General features: G+C 38.2%; 1 protein-coding gene across 2 annotated transcripts in view; it reads right to left on the bottom strand.

Annotated features, from left to right (window-relative positions):
- Positions 1-16,472: 16,472 nt before the first annotated feature.
- The window catches only part of LOC149251808 (serine/threonine protein phosphatase 2A regulatory subunit B''beta-like), a 132,881-nt gene continuing 123,140 nt past the window's right edge, over positions 16,473-26,213 (bottom strand). The window contains exons 10-13 of one of the 2 annotated variants that reach the window (XR_016266906.1): positions 18,301-18,457; positions 18,058-18,183; positions 17,698-17,927; positions 16,473-17,190 (exon numbers count right to left, since the gene is read on the bottom strand). Coding sequence is in view for 1 of the 2 variants with exons in the window: in XM_089459573.1 (XP_089315699.1) it covers positions 17,787-17,927; positions 18,058-18,183; positions 18,301-18,457 (424 nt within the window). In the remaining variant the exon portion in view is untranslated. The remainder of the gene's footprint in view (positions 17,191-17,697; positions 17,928-18,057; positions 18,184-18,300; positions 18,458-26,213) is intronic. The other variant, XM_089459573.1, reaches the window with a different exon arrangement.

Here is a 26,213-nt window from a genome sequence, read left to right as displayed (position 1 = left end):
AGAATCCACAAAGCGACAAAAGGAAACCAAGAAGAAAGGTAGAAAAAGTAAAAAAGATCTCCTCAAAGAAGTTGGAGATATGCTACCTATTTCAGGTCAAGTAGTCTTCATGATGGAGATTGTGTCCTTCATACCTTAGCCTTCTAAATGAAGTTCATCACCAAGAATATTAGAGGCCTCAACTGCAAAGGAAAACAGAGGCTTCTCAAAGAATGTATCTACAAGGAGAATCCTATGGTAATACTATTTCAAGGGACAAAAAATTGTCTTGTTAATGGCTAGAAGAAATTGAACACAGATGTTGGAAAGGAAGTGCCTTGATAGCCTTCGATGCAATATCACAAGCGGGAGGAATAGAAATGATCTAGAATTTAGCCTAAATATCCATCTCCAACCTGGTGGTCACCCTCCTCCCCGCCCACATTCTCTCTGGGCAATTGCAACTCATGAGCTCAAGCATCACAGGAAAAACTGCCACGGCCTATGGCCCTTCCATTCCTTCTAAAAAATCAACCTTTCTTTGCAATCTCAAGCTCACTCACTCCCTCACTGCTAATAATTGTGGATCATAGGGGGAGATTTGAACTTGATTAAGTCTTTAGAAGAGAAAAAAGGAGGTCTACGATGACTAGATGTTGAGGCTCAACTCTTCCAGGACTTTATAACACAACATTAGCTCACGAATGTGGACACATACAACGACACTTTCACTTGGAACAATAGGTGTGGTGGTTGTCACCAAATAGCATCTAGGCTCATTGGCTTTCTATTTTTTTAATCCTTTTGGGCCAAGGACTTCTTCATTGAGGCCTCTATATTACCATGACGAGGATCCAACCACTGGTCAGTGTGCTTAGAAGCAGACATCAAAACTACCCTAAAGAACAAACCCTTTCAATTTGGAAGTTTATGGCTCAAAGACCCCTCGTTCCTAGAGAAAGTTAGTCAAGGGTGGCAAGAAGCCTCCTCTCCTCTAGGGTTCCACAATGTTTCAATTTCATCAAAAACTAAAGTACCTAAAATCCCAAATAAAAGCTTGGAACTAGATGCAATTCAACAACATATATCAAGACAAACAGGAGCTTGAGGAGCAATTGGACCAAATCAAGCAACACATAATTCTGGAAGGGAGGACAAGAGAACTGGATGAGGAAGAAGGGGTAGTCCCCACACAATTGGAAGAGCGCCGAATCCAAGAAGAAATCCTTTGGAAATTGAAATCACACATCAAATGGCTAAAAGGAGGTGAAAGAAACACTAGCTTCTTTCACAAATCAATGATAAAGCATTGCCATCACAATAGGATCTTCTCTATCCAAAACAAAGCAGGTCAAATAGTCACAGACCATGAAAAAAAGGAAAGTGTATTGATTGGATTCTATAGCAACTTGTTTTCTGAAACCTAGGATGATTGAATGGTAGCCATCAAAAGAATTACCAATTCAATCTCCCATTTGGTCAAAGCAAAGCACAATGAAGCCCTGACGAGACTAATCACTGTTGAAGAGGTGGAAGAAGTTTTTATGTCTATGCCCAATAACAAAGCTTCAAGTCCAAATAGCTTCACACTGGACTTTTTCCAAGCATGTTGGATCTTTCTCATACATGAAGTGTAGAAGAATCCAAGTTAATAACCTCAGTGCTCCCACTCGACGCCACCTTTTTCACATTAATCCCGAAATTTTAATGGGTTAATCATCCTTTAAGCTTCAAGGTTGTGGAGGTGGCGTAGTGGTAAAGTCGACCTCGTCATGACAGAGCGGTCTTGTGTTCGATCCCGAGCAAGGTCGTAGCTCATTGTGCGAGTAGTAACCGAACCGGGCCAAGCCCACTACCTTTTGAAAAAACCAAACTTTGGGTTCAAACTGAACGCGCGCTTTGCTCCCGCCGCCGCCTACAAACATTAGGTCTGAACCAATCTTCGGCCGCTCGGGATGGCCCCTCCATAGGCTTCGCCGAAGGAGGCAGCTCACCAACACGCTTTCTTTGCCTTGATCAAGTCCATGCCTCCTCAGCGAGCTTTCCCTTCAGTCTCAAAGTTCGTGAAAAACCTTGATGGGTTACAGGAAGTTTCTCTCCCTCCAACTTTGCCCAGAATGGCTACTCTTGCCTTGGCAGAAAAATGACTTATTGGGAAATTTACAGGACTTTGGCCCTCTCCAAAAACAGTCCAGAGGTGGGTGGAAAGGAATTGGACAGACAAAATACAAGGGAAAATCTCTATCAGATTTTGTGGAAAGGGATATTTTACATTTCATTTTGAGACAAAGGAAGACAAGGATTTAATCTTCCGTAATGGGCCTTATTTCATGGATTCCAAAGGTTTATATTTAAACAAATGGACTCCGGATTTTGACCCGAAGCTTGATATTCCTAATGCGGTCCCTGTTTGGGTCCGGCTTCCTCACCTCCCCTTGCATTGTTGAAGAGACGAATCTGTGCGTGCTATTGGGAATGCTGTTAGGAAATACATTGATCGGAGTGAACCGAAAGATAACATGCAGGCCTGTGCCCGCATCTGTGTAGAAGTTGATTTGGGTAAAGGTCTGCCAGAAGCCATCAAGCTCTAGGTTGACGACTGGACGCACATTCAATAGCTTGACTATGAACAAATCCCCTTCAAGCACAAGGTATGTCATGAGTACGGTCACTTTGCTAATCGTTGCACTAAACTTTCTAATGTAGAAAATAATCCACAAGAAGAGTAATGGGAAACCGTTAAAAAGAAAAAGACAACCCCTAATCCTAAACCATCCCATGAAGCAGGTCCTTCCTCTCGACCTCCCCCAATTTCTCCTCCCTCTTCTCCCCACCTTCATTTCCTCCCCCTTCTTCCCCACAACCTCCCCTATCTTCTGATCGCCAGCTGGATCCCCTTACCTCTTCTCCCTCTTCCAATCCCTTTCACATCCTCTCTCTTCCCGAGAAATCCCCTCCCTTGATTCAATCTGATCCTACTTGTTCCCCCCTTCCCCAGGTCATTTCCTCTTCCCTCCTGTCTGATCCTCCCCCTCTCAGAATCACCAGAAGCAATTCCAAGGAGCATGAATCCATTCTAGACAATCAAAAGAAGCCTGGAAGAAAGTCTGCCAAACATCACAGGGATGAAAATGCGCAAAAAGACATAGCATTGGGGCTCCAGAACCCCATTGAATCATATATTCAAGGACCAATAGACAAAGACAAGGGACGAAGAGCAACTCATCGCACCCCTCACCTGAAATGATTAAAATCATTTCATGGAATAGCAGGGGACTAGGGCACCCCTCCAAATCAAATGACTTAAAGGATCTTATTAACCAAGAGAAACCAACCATTGTTTTACTCCAAGAAACAAAGTAGAGACAGCCAGAGATGAACAAGACTATTGAACAACATAAGCACTACAAAGGATGTATATGTGATTCCACAGGAGCCTCAGGAGGAATTTCTACACTTTGGCTTCAAGATGAATGGAACAACACAACAGAAATAGTAGAACAACATTGGGTCAAGATTGTATTGCAGAATATTATCAGCAGTCAACAAATAGTAATTTACAATGTTTATGTCCCGAATCATTACAGGGATAAAGAAGTTTGTTGGGACTCTCTCAGCAATAATATAGCAGAAGAAAACAGCAACAACATCATTTTAGGAGGTGACTTGAACCTCATTTTACATGCTAATGAAAAACGTGGAGGCAGCTTCAACCCAGATCCTTTTAGAAATCAGTTGGAATATGTTATGCAACAATGTGATCTTGCCGATATCATTCCAAAGAATCTCAAATACACCTGGAGTAATCACAGATTGGGGAGAAATAATATTATGGAAAGGCTCGACCGAATCCTGGTAAATGTATCCCTTCTCTCCACCTTTTCAGCTGTCAATGCTTCCATCCTTCCTTTTGCTGCTTCAGACCATTATCCCACTGCTTTAACCCTTGAATCTCTTTACCCCCTAGGCCCTCTCCCTTTTAAATACAGTCCTTTATGGAATGACATTGAAGCAGCCAAAGTGTTGGTCCAGCAAACTTGGTGCCAACATGTCGAAGGATCTCCAAGTTTTATTTGGGAAAGAAAACTTAGAAATGTAAAGAATGCTCTCAAGAATTGGGCAAAAACCCAATATAAAGAGCCAGAAGCAAAGAAAAGAGAAGTGAAAGCCAAAATTGAATAACTTCACTATGCACTAGAAAAGCAAGAATATTATCAAGCTAAAAAAAATCAAGAAGAAAATCTTTACAATCAGCTATACAATATCATAAGAGAAGAGCAAGAAAAATGGCGAATTAAATCAAGGCAGACTTGGTTGAAGAGCGGAGACAGGAACACAGCGTTTTTCCATAAGCAAGCCACTGTTCAGCAAATCAGAAATAATATAACAGCTATCATGGATAATGCAGGCACTCAACACAATGATCAAACTGCCATCAAAAACACTGCCTCATAACATTTTAAAGAACTGCTAATTGAATCAGGGGAGGACGAAAACTACGCTAACTTCCTACAGCATTTGCCAAAAAAGATTGCAGCAGAAGAAAATGAAAGGCTGACAGAGGAAATAAAAGAAGAAGAAATCAAGGAAGCAATTTGGGGCCTCCAGCCAGACAAGGCACCAGGGCCGGACGACTTTCCTATTTGTTTTTATAGGGAGTATTGGGAAATGATAAAAAAGGACCTCATCAAATACTTTAAATGGATTCAAAGGAAAAATAAATTAGGAGGCTACACAAATTCAACACATCTGGCCCTCATTCCAAAGGAGAACCGGCCTTCAAATTTCTCTCGTTTCCGGCCCATATCCTTATGTAATTCTTCCTACAAAATTTTCACAAAAATTCTTACTTCCCGTCTCAAACCTCTATTGCCTATGTTAATCTCTGAAAACCAAGGTGGCTTTATGACAAATAGACATATTTTAGATTCTATTCTCTTAGTCCAAGAAGCCATTCACTCAAGCCATTCTAGAAATGAAAAGGGTTTCATCCTGAAATTGGACTTAGCAAACACTTTTGACAGGGTTAAACACTCCTTTCTATTTGTTGTTCTTCAAAAAATGGGCTTCTCATACTTCTTTATTGATCTCATAAGAGCATGTATCTCTGGCCCTTAGATAGCTCCCCTTATCAATGGCAGACCCGGCCCTGCCTTTCAATCTTCAAGAGGATTAAGGCAAGGTTGTCCTCTGTCCCCCTACCTTTTCCTTTTAATGGTTGAGTCCTTCAGTTGCGCCCTTGACCATAAGCGGCAGACAAGCCTCATCACTGGCATCAAATTTGAAGAGGGAGTGAAAAACATCAATCACTCCCAATTTGCTGATGATACCCTGCTGATTGGAGGGGCGTCCGCAATCATAGCTCGAAGATTCAAATCTTTATTAGACAAATTCATGAGATATTTAGAGGGAATGATTAATCACTTCAAAATTTGTATTTATGGATGGAATGCCTCAGCTCAAACGCTTCAAAACATAGCCAACATCTTCGGTGTGCCTTGCAAGTTAAATTGGCACCATTTCAGTTATTTGGGAATGCCAGTGAATATAGGAAACGCAAGAGTTGATGTTTGGGAAAAAATTTTAGATAAAATGAAAAGAAAAGTTCAAAAGTGGGGAGCCACTTGGCTCAACCAAGTTGGACGATTGGTACTGCTCAAATCGGGCCTTTCCTATCTTCCTCTTTACCAATTCTCCCTTGCCTAGGCTCCAGCCTCTTTTCTCCACAAAATGGACAATATTCTCAGGTTTTTCCTTTGGCAGGGAGGGAAAAGTGAAAAGAGAAAATATAACTTGGTTGGATGGAAACAAGTAATTCAAAACCAAGAAGAAGGACGTCTTGGAATTAGATCCCCATCTCTCACCAATTCAGCCTTTGGCGGCAAGATAGTCTGGAGGCTTATTGAAGACCAATCAGCTTGGTGGAAAAGAGTTTTGGAGGCCAAATATCTCAGCCACCCAAGGAAGCATCTGCTTACAACTGAAATACCCAACAAGAATAGCACAAGGATCTGGAAACTCTGTAAAAAAGCCATCTCCTTTATGGCTCAAAAATGTCTCCAAGGTTCCCAAAGGCAGCAACAAAATCAACATTGGCACTGATAAAATTATGGGGAATCAGCGAATTAGCAGTCTTCCAGGTATGAATCCAATAATTCTCTTTCTTCAAAGTAAAGGAATATACAGTGTAGATCAAATTTCGCAATGGGACACAAATACCCAAGCTTGGAAGAGATGGAGCCTTCCTCCCATCCCTAAACGGCTCAAAGAGAATCTTGACAACTTTCAGATACACCTCCACAACATTGCTCCTACAATAAAAAATGGCAAGGATGGATTCCGATGGGACCCCACTGTCACCAGCTACTCAATACAAGCAGGATACAATTATCTATGCAACAGGGACTACCCGGCACCAACATGGACACATTGGAAACAGTGTGGAAATCAAAAGCCATCCCTAAGGTGAAATTTTTTATGTGGACCCTCTTAGAAGAAAAAACTCTCACTGTAGAAAATCTTAAAAAAAAAGGCATTGCTGGACCCTCCAGATGCCCTAATTGCCAAGAAGTGGAGGAGTCCATCCAGCACCTCTTCATTTCGTGTCCTTTTGCTTTTTCTTGTTGGAACAGTATTAACCCAATCGTTCCCTTTACCTGGAACTCTCAGCAATCCATTGGGGCAATCCTTAACAACTGGAAAAAAAAACTACCCCTGGCAATCCATGAAAAACAATATTGCCAAGAGAGTGTGGGATGCCCTCCCATTTGCCCTCTTATGGAGGATCTGGATTGCTAGGAACAACAAGATCTTTAAAGATAGAGAGACCACAATCAAGCATCTTTGCAACGAGGCTAAAAGCCTTGCGATAGAAACCATCGCGTCTAAGAGCACAAAAAAAATGGACATGACAAGTCTTTGGGTTGAAGAAAAAGATTTCATAAGGAGTCTGATAGATAAGATCAATACCCTGGCAGCAGCGAAAATATATAACTTCAACAACAATCACAGTCACAACTGGAAAATCTGACTAAAGTAGGATGACTTCACTACCCACTCCTTGTTCTTTGACGGTCCCTCCAAATCAAATCCAGGAGCAGCGGGAACAAGGGGAGTTATCTACAAACCCAATGGCGAGCCCTTAGTCACCTTTGAGTGGGGATTAGGGATCCTTTCAAACAACAAAGCAGAGGCTCTGGCGCTCTCTCAAGGAATTCTTCAACTACAAATTCATGAAATCAAGAAAGCTATGATCTTCGGCGATTCTGCTATTATTATCAGTTTAATGACTAGCAAACGAAAATCCTCCAACATCTTCTTACAGCAAACCATCAGCAGATGCCAAGTCATGATCAATCAAACTTAGGATTTCCAATTTTACTATATCCTTCGGACCATCAATCGGGAAGCTGATAAATGCGCCAACCAAGCTTGTGTAAGACCAAAAGGAAATATCCTCTATAACAACGAGGAACAATTCCAATTTCTTCCATGATTCCCATGACTTGTAAAGAAAATTCATATCTAAAGACTCACATCTTGCTCAGGGCGTACCCTGACCAAATCAAAAACATTCCCAAGGCTATCTGCTCCACGCTATCGGAAATCCTCTCTTTTCTCCCTGCAGTCTCCTCAGTTTTTTTGAATCTATCTTGCCTGTGCAAAATCCATGACCACCTCAGCGCTCTCCTCGTGATCATGTCCTTCACGCCTCTTTGTTTGCTTGCTACTTATACCAAGATGCACTCTCTTTACCCCCAAGCCTCCCTTCCCATCTTCACTTGTTCCGCGGCTCTTTCGATCATTTCAGGTCGTTGTTGTTTCACATCGCTCTTTTTCAGTGACTGCCCCTGTTTTCCCCCATCGCATACTCCTCCCTTCGCAGTGCCTTCCTTGCCTGTTCTTACTTCTCTGCTTTTCCTGAGAAACAAAGGCCTCTTCTCCCCTCTATTTATATACCCCTCCGCTTTTTAAAGCAGAAAAAACGGAACAGCAGAAAAGGAATAGCAGGAAAAATGGAACAGCAGAAAAGGAACAGCAGAAAAGGAAACGCAGAAAAGGAACAGCAGAAAAGAAAAATGCAACTCCAACAAGTTCATCAAGCTTGAAGCAAGTCGGCGCCGACGAAAAACCTAAAGAGTCCATTGCTCGACACATCAGCCACAGTGATATACACTGATGCTTTGTAAGTGTTGTTATTTATTACTACAGTTTGTTAGGATTTACCTTTGGTCTTTGGTTTTTAGAAGCCCAAAAGGCAGGATTATGGAGGAATTTTGTTTAAGCTGTAACTCATCCTTCCCTAGCTCTTCTTGGCACCTCAGCATGTATTTCTGGAGCTCAGTCTCCCACTTTTTTTTTAGATTTATAATAGCAACCGAATTTGTCAAAAAAAAAAAATGATCCTTTAAGCTTCAAACCCATCACTTTGTGCAACGTCATTTACAAACTCATAACAAAAGTCATTGCCAATCGCCTCGAACCAATTCTTCCACCACTCATTTCTCCAACAAACTGGTTATGTGGAAGGAAGACAAATTCTAGATAGCATTGTGGTTGCTCATGAAATCTCCACTCTCTCATGATGACTAAAAAACTAGGTATGCTAATCAAGCTCGACTTATCAAACTCTTCTTATAAACTAATTCGATTATATTTGTATCATGTTCTTAAATTCTTTGCCTTTTTTGAAGATTAGTTAAATTGGATTGGATCACTGATAACCTACCTTTGTTTTTCTATTCTCCTAAATGGCTTCCCATCCAACACTTTTGTTTCCTAGCATGGCATATGCCAAGGAGATCCCCTATCCCCATTCCTCTTCATCGTGGCTATTAAAGGGCTTGTTCGTGATATCAACACTACTATTAGTCAACGATCAATTAAAGGATTAAGAGTCTTGAGTGATAATCTTCCCATGTCCCACCAATAGTTCATGGATGATACTCCCTTAATGGGTACTCCCATAGTCATAGAAGCCAACATGATCAAAAGGATTCTCAAGGAATTCTCTTCAACTACCATAACCACCATAAATCTTTGTGAATCCAAAATCATCTTCTTCAACACCCTTGTTGCCATTCAAAGACACATTGATAGGATCTAGGGCTTCATAATTAGCCATCTAATGGACAAATGCTTAGGAGCTGCCTTGGTGGACTCATCCTTAAAATCTAAATATTGGAAAGATCTTGTTAAGAATCTCAAGGACAAACTCAGTTGTTGGACATTCTACTCACTCAATCTTGTTTGACGAGTTGTTCTCCTCGAATCGGTGTTGCAGGCCATCCCCATCTTTCTTTCTACCCTCGCAACATCAAAAGGTGTCCTCAAGACTCCCAAAAGTATCCAGTGTTCATTCTTATGGGGAAGGGCCTCAATGGAAAAAAATTGGGCACTACTCTCTTAGGAAAATCTCTATCTCCCAAAACTGATGGGGGGATTAGGCCTCAAGGATACAGAGATCCTCAACAAGGTTTTCAAAGCAAAAATGTGGGCAGGTGGATTTAGGGTGGCACGAAGCTCTAGAAGTGGATATGGACAGAAAAATAGAATCATAAGAGGTATTTTCAGCAATAGCTCAGATCCATCTCGTATACCCAAGGCTCTTTGCTATGGAACCATACCAATGCCAACAAAGACCTCATTAAAATGCACAACTTTTGGGAAATCGGTGACGAAAAATTTGCCCTCTTTTGAAGTATTGATGGTAACAACTCCCTAAACTCCTCAAGAACGATTATTTTCAAGGCATCAGAGATTCTATGCAACCTCATCAAATGATCATTGTCGTTGATTACTAGTACTAAAATCCCTCAAATGCCTCATGGAAAACCTGGAAAGACAAATAAAGGTGGCCAACACATGAGATTGTGATTAAGGATTAGCATTGGGCAAAACTTTAGAAAAAGAAAATCCCCTTTCACAATGGAACGAACAAGCTTCATTGGGGATATCAACCCAATGGTGCCTTCTCGATTAAGCCTACTGACAACATTTGGCCATAAAGATCTTCCTACGCCAAAGGTATGGAAATGAATATGGTCCTAGGACCTTTGGCCAAAGGTTACACACTTATTATGGTTCTTAGTTAGAAAGTGCACTTTGACTGGGGACCGCTTGGTTAAATATGGCTTTGAAGGCCCTTCTATCTGGCAGTCATGTTACTGTAGCTCAAAGGATTCCAACCATTTATTTCAACTATGTAACTTCTCCACAAATCTATGGGACTGCGTCTCTACCCTCTTCAAACACACGGATCATGATAAAGACAATACCAGTGATACAATTACTAACTGCCATACATCACAATTCAACAATCTTATTCTCGATAGAGCCTAGACCATAGCCCAGGCCTCTTGTTTTGGAATATATGGAAGGAGAGAAACCGACGAATTTTGAAACATAACCACCACTCTTCTTTAGCGATTTGGTCTATTTTCATGAACAACCTCATGGAAATCGTCCTAAGTTCCTTATTGGCCCTCTGACGCTTGGCGCTCCCCTTCCTCTAATCTAAGAATCTCGTAGAAACTCCCTCTCCCCATCACCTCCCTCTCTCCTCCTCCCCTATTGCCTCCTTTTCCTCCCCCTCTAATTGGTCCCATTACCCCCCCCCCTTCTTTTATTAAGCTTAACTTTGGCGAAGCCTCTAAAGGAAGTTCTGGATTAGCAAGTTTTGGAGGCATCTTTCGCAACCATCAAGGACATGCTCTCTTCTATTATTATCGATGCATGGGCCACACCACCAATAATGTAGTTGAATTCTACTCCCTCGAAACAGGCATTGCCCATTCCATTTAACTCTCCTGCAAATTGGTAATAGGACACTCCCAGCTCGTCATCAACAAATTGAAACATCTCCTTAATGGTGGGAACACTCAAAAAATAGCAAACAACAAAATCACTAACCTACTCACAAATATTGGCTGCTCATATGAAGGTTCCATTACAACAAGCCCATGGCAACCCCCTGGGGAGAAACATTGGCTTCCTGAATGTCAAAACCTTCTTCAACAAAGATTGCAACATCCCAATGGAAGTGATAACGGCTCACCCAAACTGCACTAGCATGGATCTCCAAGTCATTGAAGAGATGTCAGATGAGGTACTCCAGCTGAAACGCCAACAAGGATTCGATCAACAAAATTAACTAAACATTTAAGCATGTCTCCAATACTAAATTTCCACACACTCTTTGCCCTAGAGTTGTCACTCACTCTAGGGCATTTACTCTACGCGATCGAGTCTGAATATGGTCATTCACTGCGGCAAGATTTCCATCAGGGGATTAGGAATGTTCGTGATCAATATAGAAATGTGGTTATTCGCGAGCACTCTTGCCTTTGCGCTCTTCAATAGATTTGGCATTCCAAAAGGAAACAACAATGTGAAACATACTCTAGTCACGCATAAATTTGAAGGACCAACCCTTTAGTCTCTATGGACTATGCTTGCCTCCTCTAGTCAACATCCCCTTGCTTAGCTTATCAACTAGCCTCGCCACATGGGGAACTTGGTCAAACAACCATTTTCTTTGAACTTTCAATTGAGCAATGTGAAGGTTTATTTCTCTGGCTTTATTTGGTCTTTCCTTTCCATAAGCCTCTAGGTATTTTTGGTGCTTTTGGGACTTTTGGATGGTAGCCTAGCTCTATTCCTTTTAGTCGGTGTTGCTCGTTCGATTTTTCTTTCCCTTTCTACAACTCTCCTTGCTCTCTTCTCGCTCTCTAGCGCAAGCCTCCATTCTCTTTGCCTTTGGCTTCTTCCTAAACAGTGATTCATATCTTTGTAGCAATTATCTTCACTCCTTAGTTATGTCGAAGGAATGAGCTCGCTCAAGGAGAGATGGGTGGAGTCGTGGGCAGGTAGGCCACTCATGTGCCCACACCCAAGCTCAAGCATCAACAAAAGGATTCCAAGAACACATTCCATTGGAACTGCAAAGGGACTTATTAAACATAGAGCACGAATTGATTAATGAGCGACAAGAGCTATCAAACTCTAAAGTCTTGGCAGAGGTTGGAAATCGGGTGCCATATTTGGGCACTCCCAAGGCAAGAAGAAACCAGTACTTACAGTCAATTTGTACTAGCACATCAATAATTTGCTCGAGAATGTCCTATTCAATCGAAGTAAAACCAAAGATGAGATCCTCATGATAGAGGAGCTCCATTTGTTGTATCACATTATGGATCGTTGACTACATTGACCGGTAGAGGCTCTACTCTTGAACAAAGCACACCCTCTTCCTGCTAATTCAAAGCCTCTTGCTCCCACGAGCTATTGCACGTCATATTCACATGGCGACATGCCACGAGTAGTAAGCTTAGAAGATTTATCTAGTTCCTAGTTTTTCTTGCATGTTAAATGCTTTATCTTGGATAATATGGCTCTCATAGCCTCAATTTGCAACATTGTATTCAAGGAGCATGGTCATACCCAGCCATGTTATGGCTTGTTTGAGACATTTTATCTTAATTCATGATCATACTTATTCGCCTAGTTTCCATTTTAGCAGGCCAAATCTTATCAAGATGCATTAATGTATTATGTATTGTACATATTTTTCAGTATAATAAAAGATCTTGAGCTTACAAAAATAATGTCCCAACAAAGGATCTAAGAACTTAATGTGTGCATTTAATAGGTTCTCAATAGCCACAAAATGAAGAACACCTATCATTATAAATGATACACATCAACAACTAGATAGTTAAGAAGCAATACTTAAAGAGTACAATAGCATGGCTAAGTTAGATAAAAATGAAAAAAGAAAAATGAGATTCTCTCCAAACATATAAATAACATTTTATTTTTGCTAATTAGAAATCATAGACTCCAAATTATTACTCTCATGACAATGTCATTTGCTACACTTTTAGCCCCAAGGGTTAGCTCAATTGGTCAAATCCGTGTCATTAAAGCACCTTTGCTATTGAGAGGTCATGAGTTCAATTCTCTCGACACCCTTGAGGTGAGGCTTCCTGGTTAAACTAGCAAGAAGTGATCCCTTCGGGTGGTACAAATATTCTATGGGTGTGGCTAACACTAATCTCCATGGTTCGTGAACCACATGGAAAAGAAAAAAAGTAATTTGCTTTTCTTTTAAGCTCAAGTGCACAATACCTTCCATTTTTTTTTACACTGTGTTGAAACATCAAACACTTCTCTTTCTTTTATTCTCAAAGTATTGAAGGCTCTTACTCACAACCATTTATATGCAAAACTTCTTATGTTCCACATTATTTTTGTCAAAATTAATCATATTTATGAACAGAAATTTATGCATTACTATTTCAACCCATGAGAGGAACACAATGGGAACCACATATCCAATGTAGTACCAAGTAGAATGACAACCCAATGCATCAATATTTCAGGACACACCTCCAAATACAATAAACAAGTTTTATAGTATTGAGTTGTTGTCTTCAAAATAATATTTTTACCATAATTTTCCGGGGTACAAGAAGTTGGCCACCGTGATTGAACATTAATGATATAAAATGCTCCTTGTGTTGAGATAATATAGACCCCGTGTATTTCCAATGTTTATACTAGCAATTTTGGCAACTCATAATATCAAAATGAATGGAAAACCTCAATAATGACAGCATTGTTAGATTATTGTACTAATTTTAAAGAGTGACACAAGATAATTAAATTGAATGGTTTTCTCTTTCACTACATTTGAAATAGATGAGTGGACGATAGGTGGGGAAGGTCTCACGAATAGATGCAGCAATAAGGAATTGTTCTGAATTTGACCAGAGACATGATACATAACAAATGGTTGGCTCCTCTAAATTTGAACACTTTACATAACAAATGGTGGGCTCGTCTACATTTGAACCACGTAAGTGGATGGGTTGGGTTGAAGAAAAAGTGTCGCATTTGCAAAAGTTAAAGGCAAGTTTTTCATTTATGAAAGATGAACGTATTTATGAGTGGATGATAAGCAGGGAAGGCCTCATGAATATCCGCAGCATTAACAAATTGTTCTAATTTTGACAATACAAAGGATATGAAAGTTGAATGGTTGGTTCTTTCTTTACATTTGAAACATGTAAGTGGATAGGTTAAGAGTAAGTGTTGCATTTGCAAAAGTTGAATGTTAATTTTTTCATTTGTTAAACATGAATATTCTAGTCTTCTATTTTTTTTAAATGCCAATGGATTAGACTGGTTCAAGGTGAATGTTTAGCGTTTTCATTTTATTCAAAATACAAGTGAACTAGTTCAAAAGACTCAAATTTGCAAAATTCGAAAGGTTAGCTTTTTATATATTTGAACTAGTTCAAAAGACTCAAATTTGCAAAATTCGAAAGGTTAGCTTTTTATATATTTGAAGCAAAATGTTAAAAGATTTATTCAAGAGTACAAGTCATATTTGCAAAAATCAAATGCGTCTTTCATTTTATTCAAAATAAGAGTAAATTGGATTTCATAGAAAACACATCATATTTGTAACTTTTAGTGGTGTTGGGCAATTAGTGCCCATTGAGCAAGTTCATCCTCTTGTAAAGTAAATTGGATTTCATAGTAAAAACATCATATTTGTACTTTTAGTGGTGTTGGGCAATTAGTGCCCATTGAGCAAGTTCATCCTCTTGTAAAACCGTATTTTCATTCATCTTATTAACTGAAATGAAGTACTGATTTTATATACACGAGCTGTGACCTCGATCGAACATCTTTGTTGTAATATAACAGCTTAATCAAGCTTCCTAACATAAAATTTATTAATAATCAATAAACTTGAAATAGACATCCATTAACATAGGCTTGTACAACAGAGCAAAAATTATCAAGTACCTACTGAAAGTCTATGAGTAACAGCCAGAAGCAATTATTTTTATTACCATTTAGTGTTTGAGTTGGTCAAAAAAAAATTGAAAAAAAAAACAATGAATATTACACTTTCCTCAAATATTTGTGAATAACTATCACAAGGCAATGGACTTGAGTGAGCTTCATGGTTAAGACCATGTGTTTACTCCTAAAAAATCACAAGTTCAAATCCAGAAGAATTCACATACAACATTTTAATAACTGAAAAATTAAATAATAATTATTATTATTATTGAGAAAAAAAACTAACACTAGTATATCTTTTTTGAATCTCTAATTGAGTGTATCTTTATTAATTTATTGAGTGACCTTAAAATTAAATTTATTTATTATTATTATTAATATTGAGGAAAGAAACTTAAACATGTATATCCTTTTCTGCGCCTTTTGAATGTCTAATTGCGTGTATACTCGTTAATTTATCAGTAAGGGATATATATGCCGTCGCTATTGAAGATGGGTCCCTAAGAAAACGCTGTTGTTCATCGAGCTAAAGCTGTCAGTCTAAGCACATGTCATGAAAGACAGCCAACTTAAGAACAAACATATTTAAAACACATTTAGTTTAATTAACACGACCAAAGAATCAAGAACAATTTTGATAATCGCAGGGAAAGCACTTAGAAATGAACTAGTTTCACTTTACAATAAATATCGAAATCCTAACAGAGATATTCATAGTGCAAACATCAAATAACCGTGAAGTATTTGATGACTCGGAAATTTATAGCTCGAAAATAACATCATATAAGTAAAATTCAAGATTTTGGCAGTCACAGGGAAAGCACTTAGAAATGAAATACTTTCATTTTACAATAAATAGCAAAATCCTAACGGTGATATCCATAGTGCAAACATCAAATAACCGCGAAGTATTTGATGACTCGGAAATTTATAACTCGAAAATAATATCATATAATTAAATTCAACGGTTGCAACGACATAACCATTCAATTCCATATAAAAAACAACCAGGTGGTTTTAAAAGCACACTCGCGGCACCCATGTGACGGATTACTTGTTCTAGCCTCCAAAGGTTTTCCCTGATTTGGGATCAGGCTCGAATGTAGAATATGTCAACGTCTATACAAAGTAATCTTAGAATCATAGAAAAATTTCAATTAGATTCAGATCGATGCATGCATCCAGAAGAATGTACAAAGAATATTTTTCTGTAAAATTCCATAGGACCACGACACAGGGGAACTTAAATTCCCTGATATGGGGAAGTTTTAGAAACGAAACAAATAACCATGTTGCCCTATTATGACTAATTATTACGCAACAGTGACTCGTACAATATACTCTTTTAATGAGATAACATCCGGTGTAGTATTTTCTCTTACCTCTGCTATATTTTGAAATAAACTGCATCCTTCTCTAAAAGGATATGAATTTGGCACATGGAGCACTTGATTCGGTGCAAGCAGCAGGGTGGACATTACATGAAAAGGGGACGAAAACGTCCAAGGACAAGCTCAAAGAAGTACCTAGTCAGGTAATATTCAATCAATTGGAAATCTACAAAACAAAAGGCACAGCTGAATCATGAATTAACTTGGTAATGTTTCAACTACTTCTAACATGGGGAATACATTCATGGCTAAATTCTTAGCAAAATAGCAAACCTGAAATGCAAATCGAGTAAAATGATGATGTGCAATAATAACGTGAGTGAAGAATGACCATACAAATATGTTTGAGTATAATGAGACTGGCAAGATATCTGCCATTGAATAGCTATCTACATTCCCCACTACATAGCTGCCATTCTCTTTGACAGGTAATGAGGGCTGCCATTCTTTCCACATTCTGCTGAGAACCAATAAGGTACACACCTTTATCTTTGACAAAATTTAAATATTCCACCACATTAAAGCAAAACACTTGATCCATATACTGAACAGGCAAAATAAAATCTGAACTGCAGAGATCCTTTGTCTCTCTTTCCAATCACCAAGGTACTAAACAAAGCCAACTATTTAAAAGCCAATCTCAAGACCTGATGGTTATTAAACATTGAACTGCGAAAAGAACTTGCAACATATCACCTACGCAGAGACTAAATGCATGCTAACTAAGGTCAGGCTTTAATTGAAAAATAAATTAAATATACAAGAAGTCCTCCTGTACAAAAAGATTTCAATACTCTTCCATTGAACCTCTACTTCATCTGATTATTTCAGAGTGACAAAACATCTACCAATGGACCAACCTTTGTGTACAGCTCCACGATGGTGATTATGATATTCCTTCCCAGTTTCAGTAGATTGAAATAGAGGATAACCATCCCTACCAAGGATCTGCAGGTCCACGATTTCAAATATCCATAGTTCCATCCATTTCGTAGCAAGACTACTGCAAAGAGGCAACACATATGAGAGGGTTTCAATTTGGAAAGAAAACTAAGTATTATTAAAATTATGATTCTAATAAAGCACAGTATCATTTTAATAACATGTTTGTATTTCCTCCCTCTCTATGAACGTTGCATGCAGCATTTATTCTCTGTAATTTAACTTCTATTGTCCTGTTTTCAGGCAATCATTCTACACATTCTCATTTCCAGACATCCAGCTGCCCTTCCAGTTACCAGAATACAACTCAGCTTATTTTCGCATCTAGGATTGAATGAAACTTATGTATCACAGCATCTTAATACACTAAATCCCACATATTAACTTTAAGGAATCCACCACCCATGCACTAACCCAGGATCACACCATATGCTTTACGTGTGCTCAAGGAAGTTTCCGGGAAGTGAGCAATGATATATTCATTCATGTATAGCATCAGATTCATCCATAACTTCTAGCAGACATTCCAATCATAAGTGCATGTGCAACTCAAATTCTGGAGGATTACATGAAAAGCAGAAGGCAAAAAGCCTGTATGGTCGACAAAATGCAGAAACAGCTGAACGGGCTGATGCTGTTGACAAAAAATGCTCACATTCAGAAGGGAGCCTCAAGAGATTCATCCCAGACTTCTGCACTGCCATTAGAAGCATCTTCACCATCTTCTTCCATTGACAGTCTGATATATTCTTTATGTGCAAACCGATCCCACTCTGTCAAAGTAGGATCTTCCCGTTCCTGCTTGTTCCCATAAAAGTATCGATTAGACAGTGCTGCCATACATAGAAACTTTATTGTGGCTTGATAGGACATTCTATCCTTTAAAAGTAACAAAAGAACCAACAATGTAGAACAGGATATATTTTACCTGACGGATAAGGAATGGATCTCGAGTTTCAAAAGCCATAAATTTATTAAGATTAAAAAGAATATTAAAAACACTTCCTGACAGCTTGCATCTCTTCAGATCCCGTAGAGTAAATAACCATTCTTTCTGCATCATAAATATTAAAAAAGGAGTGAATCAACGCACATTCATTTCAGTATTGATCAAGATCATATTGACACATATAAAACAGAATTTCTCGAGTCATTAATGGTTAATAGTTACCTCAGGGGCAATCATATCCACCATTTGGCATAATATGTCCTCAAAAAGGACTGGCTCTTGTGCCATGCATTCCATGCGATGCAATTGTTCCTCATAAAAGAACTGCATCTCATTTGGTGTGAGTACACCATTACCATCCAAGTCCACACACTTAAACCTGCAAAAATATATTTTGCAGTATTAGGGGTTGAAAAGGCTTCTCAATAGACATTCAAAAAAGCAATTTAGTCATTTAACATGTGAGCATTTCAACACAACGCTTTGATTTTAACCCATATAAGATTCCTAGATGTCTCTATCATATGCAAACAATAAGGGAATTAGAAAAAAATGTTTCAATGGATAACATGAGACACCAACTGATAGAGATTCTATTGTGACAACCAACAAACAACCTGTCATACTTATTTGTTCCCTTTCTTTGTAAACTTCAATCCACATTCAACATAGGGCCATATCCATCACATTTGCAGAGCCATAAGAGACAAGCGACACCAGAAATTAGGCTTCAACCCAGGCAAAACCCACAAGGGGAAAACCCAACCAATCTTTCCTATGGGAGAGAAATTTTGTTCATCTATAGTACATCATAATATTCCAACAAAAATTCCAAATCTGACTTCAACAATATCCAAGTCAAAACCAGTCACCAAGGAGAGAAAAGTCAACGCTGGTCAAAGATTACAGTCTGCAACAGAGGGTTGAATTTCAGCTCGAGGTAGCTGATCAGAAGGGCTGAAATTTCAAATTTATTGAAAATTGGCAGCTAAGGGATGAATTTCCTTGAATAAGATTTCGTTTCTGACTATTCTACAGTGACTTTCTAAATATAGAAATCCATGTATATCATTGCAACCATGACTTTCCAAAATTAGCAAGTCACCTAGCTTCAATTGGTAATCATGTATAGATGATGGAAAATCACTTAACTTTTGTTTAATCAATCTAAATTGTTTAATTTTTTAATTTAATCATTAATACTGTAATATTATTTAAAGAGGAATTACATGTCATCTCTCCTACTTAGCACCACTTCACATCTCTCTCCTTGATGGAAAATCACACTCTCATTCAATGATACATTTATCTCTCTCTCTCTCTTAAAGGATTCATTCTTCTCTCTCTTTAATGCTCTTATTATGCACCTATTACACTCTCTTACGCACTTTAAATTTTAATGACTCATTCAAACAAAAACAAAAACAAAAAACAAAAAAAAAAAATCCTCTTACACCTCTTTAATGCATATATTACACTTCTCCTTGATGGTTAGAATTACTAAGGCATGTGTTCTCCTTCTTTATGGCACAAGTCACTAAGTCGTGTACTCCTTGATAGCAAGAGTTAATAAGGTAAGCATACCTCCTTTATGGCATAAGTTACACTCCTATTTTGGCATATGTAGTTTCTCCTCAAGGCATGGGAGTTGATCCTCCATGAATTCGACCTCCTTGCTCTTCCTCTATATTTGTGTCTCTCATCCTCTCTATTACTCACTTGTGCATTGTGAAAGGAGAGTACGAACTTGAGAAAGAGAGGCTAGAGAAGAATTGAGAGAGAGAGAGCGAGTCTTGAAGAGTAAGAGCAGAACTTGGTGAGCCAAAGTAATTCAGTGTTTGCATCAACTACTACTATCAAAGATCTTCTTCAGATTTGGGTGAACTTCTTCTTTCTCTCATTGTATTTTGTATCTTTGTTGAACATTTGATTTCTAATAGAAGAAGAATCTAGTTGGGTTTTCCCTTTGTGGGTTTTGCCCTAGTCATTGGACCTAAACTCATTGTGTCTTATTGAGTTCTTGGTTGTCTTCTATTGTGTATATGGTTTATGTTCTATCTACAATTGCTTAACTAATATTGTAGATTAAAGAAGTTATTGGATCAAGTAATTGTTATAACATAGAACTTTAGAAATTCAACATGGTATCAAAGCTTTGGTGAATACAAAGTCAAGAAGACGAGTGTTGTTCCAGCCCATTTTCTGCTAAAATATCTCTTGCTATCCACTCTATTTGCAGCGCATTTTCTGGTAAAATATTTCTCGTTGTCCACTATTAACAGCGCATTTTCTATTAAAATAACTCTTGTTGTCCACACTCTTTAAAGACCATCTTCTGCTAAAATATCAAATGTTGTCCTCTCTATTTGAGCCCATATCACTATTTGTTCCTTCTACTTGCTGCTCATTTTATGTTGAAATATCTCCTCTTTTTCTGCTGAAATATCTTATTTACCGCTGAAATAGCTCGTCATTTTCTATTTGCTGCTGAAATTTTGAGCATATTAAGATGTTTTCCTCTTACTTTAAGAATGAAAAGAAGTTGGTTGATGCTTCAAGCTTCTTCCTTTGGAAGGCCAGATTGGATACTACTCTTGAGGAACATGATGTTCTGGAGTATGTTGAGGGAGAGGAAGCAAAACCAGCTGAAAACTCCAATGCTGCTATCAAGGCCAGATACAAGAAAGGTGAAAGTCAAGGCTAAAAAGATCATCCTTGATTCTCTTGGAGACCACCTCATCACTTATGTCTCCGACTTGAATAAAGCCAAATAAATGCATGACAAGTTGATTGGAATGTATCAAGGGAACAACTTGAGTCAAATTTTTGCTCTGAAGAATCAGCTCAAGGATATTAAGGTGAACAGAGGAGAGTCCATTCAAGCATACTTCATGAAGATATCAAAAGTCAAAGATAAGCTACCAACTTCTAGTGAAGTTGTTTCTGATAAGGAGTTGGTGTTGATTATGCTTGGAAGTCTTCCTTCTTCATGGGAAACTTTTATTATTACCATCAGTGATAATGACAAGTTTCCTACATTTGATGAGCTCATGGGAAAGTGCAGTCAACAAAAGGCCAGAGTGATTTCTAGAGGAAGAATTCCCAAGTATGAGGAGGGAGAACCCACTGCCTTCGTTGTCCAAGGCAGGAAGAAAAAAGGAAGAAGAGGCCATCACTATTCGAAAAAGCTCGCTCCCAACAGTGCCTCTAAAAGGAACAGAGACTTATCAAAAGTCCAATGCTACAACTGCCATAAGAATGGCCATTATTCCCATGATTGTCCAGAAAACAGAAAAGCACCAAGATCTAACTTCAACAATCATTCCAACAAATCTGATTATGGAATAAGAAGAGAAGGTCCTTCTACTCGTGAGGAGAGCTTTTGTTCTTCAAGGAACTCAAGGTATGATAACAATGCAGCTGAAACACAATCAGAATACTTTTTTGTTTCTGCTCTTTCTAGTTCCTCTCCTGCAGATTCTTGTGACAATTGGTTGGTTGATAGCGGTGCCTCAAGGCATTGTACTAGCTATAAAAAAAAGCCTCTCTAATCTGGTTGAGAGGAAGACCGATTTGAACATCATTCTTGGAGACAACTGTACATATCCTATAAAGGGATTCGGTTCCATTTCCTTCCATCTAGATCATGGTAAAACCTTAACTCTTCAAGAAGTTTCTCACGTCACTGATCTGAAAAAGAATCATGTTTCTATTTCTGCTTTAGAAGATAAAGATAAAAGAATGAAAGTTGATTTCATAAATGGTAAAGTTCTCTCTTGGCCGATGAGAACCAGCATGTGAGATGCCTTCACTTTGAGATCAAGATGTGAAGGTTTGTATAAAGTCAATGGAAGACCTATTCATGCATTGATCCATGACAACAATCATCAAAATGAACTTTGTCACTGAAGGTTCGCTCATTTGCACTATAAAGCATTACCTCATGTGAGAAAGATGGTTTCCAGAATGCCAGAGATTAGATCTGATCATGATGGAGTTTACCAAGGGTGCGCTAGTGGGAAGCAAGTAAAGGGACCATTCCCTTCGAGCAAAAGTAGAACCAATCAGGTACTTCATCTTGTACATTCTAATTTATGTGGACCAATGCCTATAACTTCTCTTGGTGGCTACTTGTATTATATAATCTGTGGATGATTTTTCTAGCAAGACATGGATCTATTTTTTGAAAAATGAAAGTCAAGCATTTAACATGTTTAAAGATTACAAAGCTTTGGTAGAAAACAAACAAAAAAACAAATCAAAATCTTCATATAAGATAATGGAGGAAAGTTCACTTCAAATGATTTCATTAACTTTTGCAAAGAAGTTGTAATTAAGAAAAAGATCACAATACCGTATAACTCAGAACAAAATAATGTGGTTGAGAGAAATAATAGAACTATCATGTAAGTCGTCAAAGTTATGTCGCATGATCAGAAACTACCAAAGTTTCTATGGGGAGAAATTGCTAACACAGTTGTTTATGTTCAAAATAGATCTCCTCACCGTGACCTAAACATGACTCTGGAAGAAGTCTTCTCTGGTGAGAAAACTGATGTTGGGCACTTAAGGATCTTTGGTTGCCCTGTCTACTTCCACGTGACAAAAGAAAAGAGGAACAAGCTGGAAGCTTCAGGTAAGAAAGGTATATTTGTTCGTTATTGTGAAAATTCTAAAGCTTACAAAATATATGTACCTGGACAAAGTAATATAGAGTTTAGCAGGGATGTAACATTTGATGAAGATGCAACTATTGGAGAGGCAAAAGAAACTCCTCTTCCTCCTACTAATGCTGATAGTCAATATGATGCATTTGAGATACAAGAAAATCATGAGCCTAAAATTGATCATGTTGATGAACCCATGGAGCCTGTGGATCCTCCTCCATGTGATCCTCCTGCTAAAAGGAGACGTCTATGGCTTTGTGACACCCTTCAAAATGCTGATAAACATGCTGTTCCCAGAGGAACCTTTAGAGAAAGCAACTCCTTTCACTACATACTTGGCATTGTCTCCAAGTTCCACATATAATGCTAAATCCCTCTCTGTCAAATATGTGAGAGCATCTCGAAAACCAGTCATGTGCCTAGAACCACCACTACCCACAAACTAGATATCATTGTTATTGGTAATAGTGCCAGAAAAAGCATAACAAAGACTTTCTTCTCAGTTCCCTCTAGTCCTAGAATAGCTTCCTTCTGAAGATTGGTAACAGTCTTCAAACTGCCTTCCATTCTAATTGGCATCATTTGGCAAGAGATAAATAATCTCGTCAACTTGTTGAACACTTATCTCTTAGGCTGACTTCAATGGTTGCTCTTTCAACAAAGCTCTGATATCATGTTGATTTTTCTACAAGAACACGACATAATACTATTTTCTGCCAAATAATTACTACCTAATGATTTTCACACAATATTCTTATGCCACTAATATCATCGGGTAATTACACATCAGAACATACCAAAAATAAATGCGGCAGAAACAGTAAATATCATAGAAAGATAGCCATGCACAACAGAGACAATATTTTTACCCTAGGAAACCCAACCTTACGAGAAAACCCAACCAAGGTTACTTGGGAGCGGGAGCGAAAACAGGGTACGGGAGCAGGAGCGGGAGCGAAAGCAGGAGAGACATTTTCAAAAGCTCTCGGTTTGGGAACCATTCCGAGAGCGTTTTTTATATATATATATATATATATATATAAGCTCTCGGTTTGGGAGCTATATATATATATATATATATATTCATGCATATATGTCAACAAAAGCATGTAGAATGATGAATTAGATATAAAAAAACATAGATTGAACCATATAACAACAGTCATCTAGAAGTTACAATCTTCATCAACCACGTCCACAAGTTAGTAACATAGTAACATACAACATAGTAAGTCTCATGATTCATCAATCTTAAAGTTTCAAGCTTTCAAAATTCATATATAACATTTATCATCATTGATCACCAAAAGTTGTACTTGTAAGCTAAGTGTAACCATTACAACAAATAATTTCTAAAATGAAATGAAATGTTATAAAATGAAATGAAATGAAACAACTTTCAACTTTCACGAAGCATCATATTTAAAATTCATTACTAATGAGTTATAATTTCCAACTTCAAACTTCAAACTTAAATTGTCATATATTGTTTACAAAAAATATCATAATAAATATGAAAGAGTCAATAGTTATAAAAACTACTAGAAACTAGAAAAGACAAGTAAATCTATTATCTATTGCTAATGTTTGGGCCTCTTACCGCCACAAGAAATGTCTAATTTTTAGTCTTGTTGGAAAATCGAGATCTTTGTCATTAATATCACACTCTAAGCATTAATATCCAGGGGTATCTTTGTCATTAATATCACTCTCTAAGCATTAACATTAGATAGAAAGACCATAGCATGTCAAGTCAAGATTTTGTTTGAGTGATGCGTACATTTTTAGGAGGGTCATGATAGAGGAGTTCGACAACCAATGTTACTAACATCAAGGCACATAGAGGGATTGGTGCTCTTGATTAAATACGAGTTCCATACCCTAATACATGACAAAATCCAATGGAAACATTGCAATCCCCCTAATCCTGAAATCCTGAAAAAACTAATAAGTCTGTTGGATTTTGAATGAAATATAAATTCTACTTTCTCCACATGAAATTCAATGAGGTCGGAACCACTCTCAAACATCCTGAGTCATTTCATGGTAATGTTAAAAATTTAAGTAAAATGATGAAAATGAAGATTAAGGAGAATGTCACTTTTACTTTAAGAATTTAACATTACCATGAATCGCATATCAATACTAGGGTCATAAGCTTGATCATTAGGTTGCCCCACTGAAAACTTATTTGTTTCTTTGAAAACAAATTGCATTTGGAATATTACTGCAAAAAAGACTAAACGCTTCCGAAAAACTAGGGATCGCTTTTTTCCAGGGAGCACGCTCCCGAAAACACTCCCTCCTCGCGAGCATTTTCAGGAGAGTGCTTTCGGGAGCACGCTCCTACTCGGAGCGCGAATTGGGAGCAGGGGCGTGAGGGGGGCGACGAGGGCGCTCCCCCGCAACCCTGAACCCAACAACTTTCCTTAAGAGACAGTGTTCTTCAATAAGTTTACAAATCAACAATTTGTCTAGAAATTTGTGCCAATTAAAAATCCAAATATTAATCAAAACCTAGTCAAAGTAGTAGCAATTCAATGTTGGTCAAACTAGCCAAAATGCTCGGAAATCAATGCTAGTCAAACAGTCAGCATGTGATCAAGCTTTGTCCATGCAACTCCTGTGGTCAACTGCATCAAATTCTTGCGCATGTCAAGCCCTCTTGTAGCTCGATCAACTCTAACCAAACTAGGCCCAAAATAGTTCAATCAACTCAGGTCAAACTCAATCACACACAGAGAAAAACAACTCGATCAAGCAATCAATGCATCCCCATTTTCTCCACGTGCAGTTATCCAGGAGACCTCAGAAAGATGAATAAGAAACTCACTTGCTTGGCGGGGAAAATGAAAAGTCACATCATCTATATATACCTTAGTTTTAAAAACTAGATTCGGTGACCAAACCGATCCACCTAATGAACCGAGTTTCGAACCAGTGACCAAACCGATCCACCTAATGAACAGAGTTTCGAACCGGTGACCAAACCGATCCACCTAATGAACCGAGTTTCGAACCAGGACTGGTCAGGTCTAAACAAACCAGTTTTAAAAAAATACATTAAATAATTAATTTTTAATGAAAAAAGCTATTTTTAAGATTTAAAACCATGATTCCAAGCCAATAGAGACAAAATATGCAAAGTTGTTCATTTATATACCATGTAAAGGTCAATATATCAAAATGGCACAGAGTGCAATACATATCATCTACAAAATACTTAAGCAATGAGGCTCTAAATGGCCTATAAAGTCCAAAAAAAATGCTACAAGCTATGAGGCCATTGGCCTACTACAAGACTACAAGTCTAGACTCTAGAGTTTAGAGTCTACACATGATCAATCATTAAATTCATCACCACTACTAGACACGCGATCATCATCATCAACAAGAGCTACATAGACATCATTTGAATCAGAGTATGAGGATGCCTTAGCCTCATCTGTAACCTCTGTAGCATTGCCA

This window comes from Pinus tabuliformis, chromosome 7 (assembly GCF_031772625.1).
Source record: "Pinus tabuliformis cultivar Carrire ecotype Pingquan chromosome 7, CPIR1, whole genome shotgun sequence".
Lineage (NCBI taxonomy): Eukaryota > Viridiplantae > Streptophyta > Pinopsida > Pinales > Pinaceae > Pinus > Pinus tabuliformis.
Note: the sequence above shows the minus strand (reverse complement) of the source record. Positions and strands in the feature narration are given on the sequence as shown.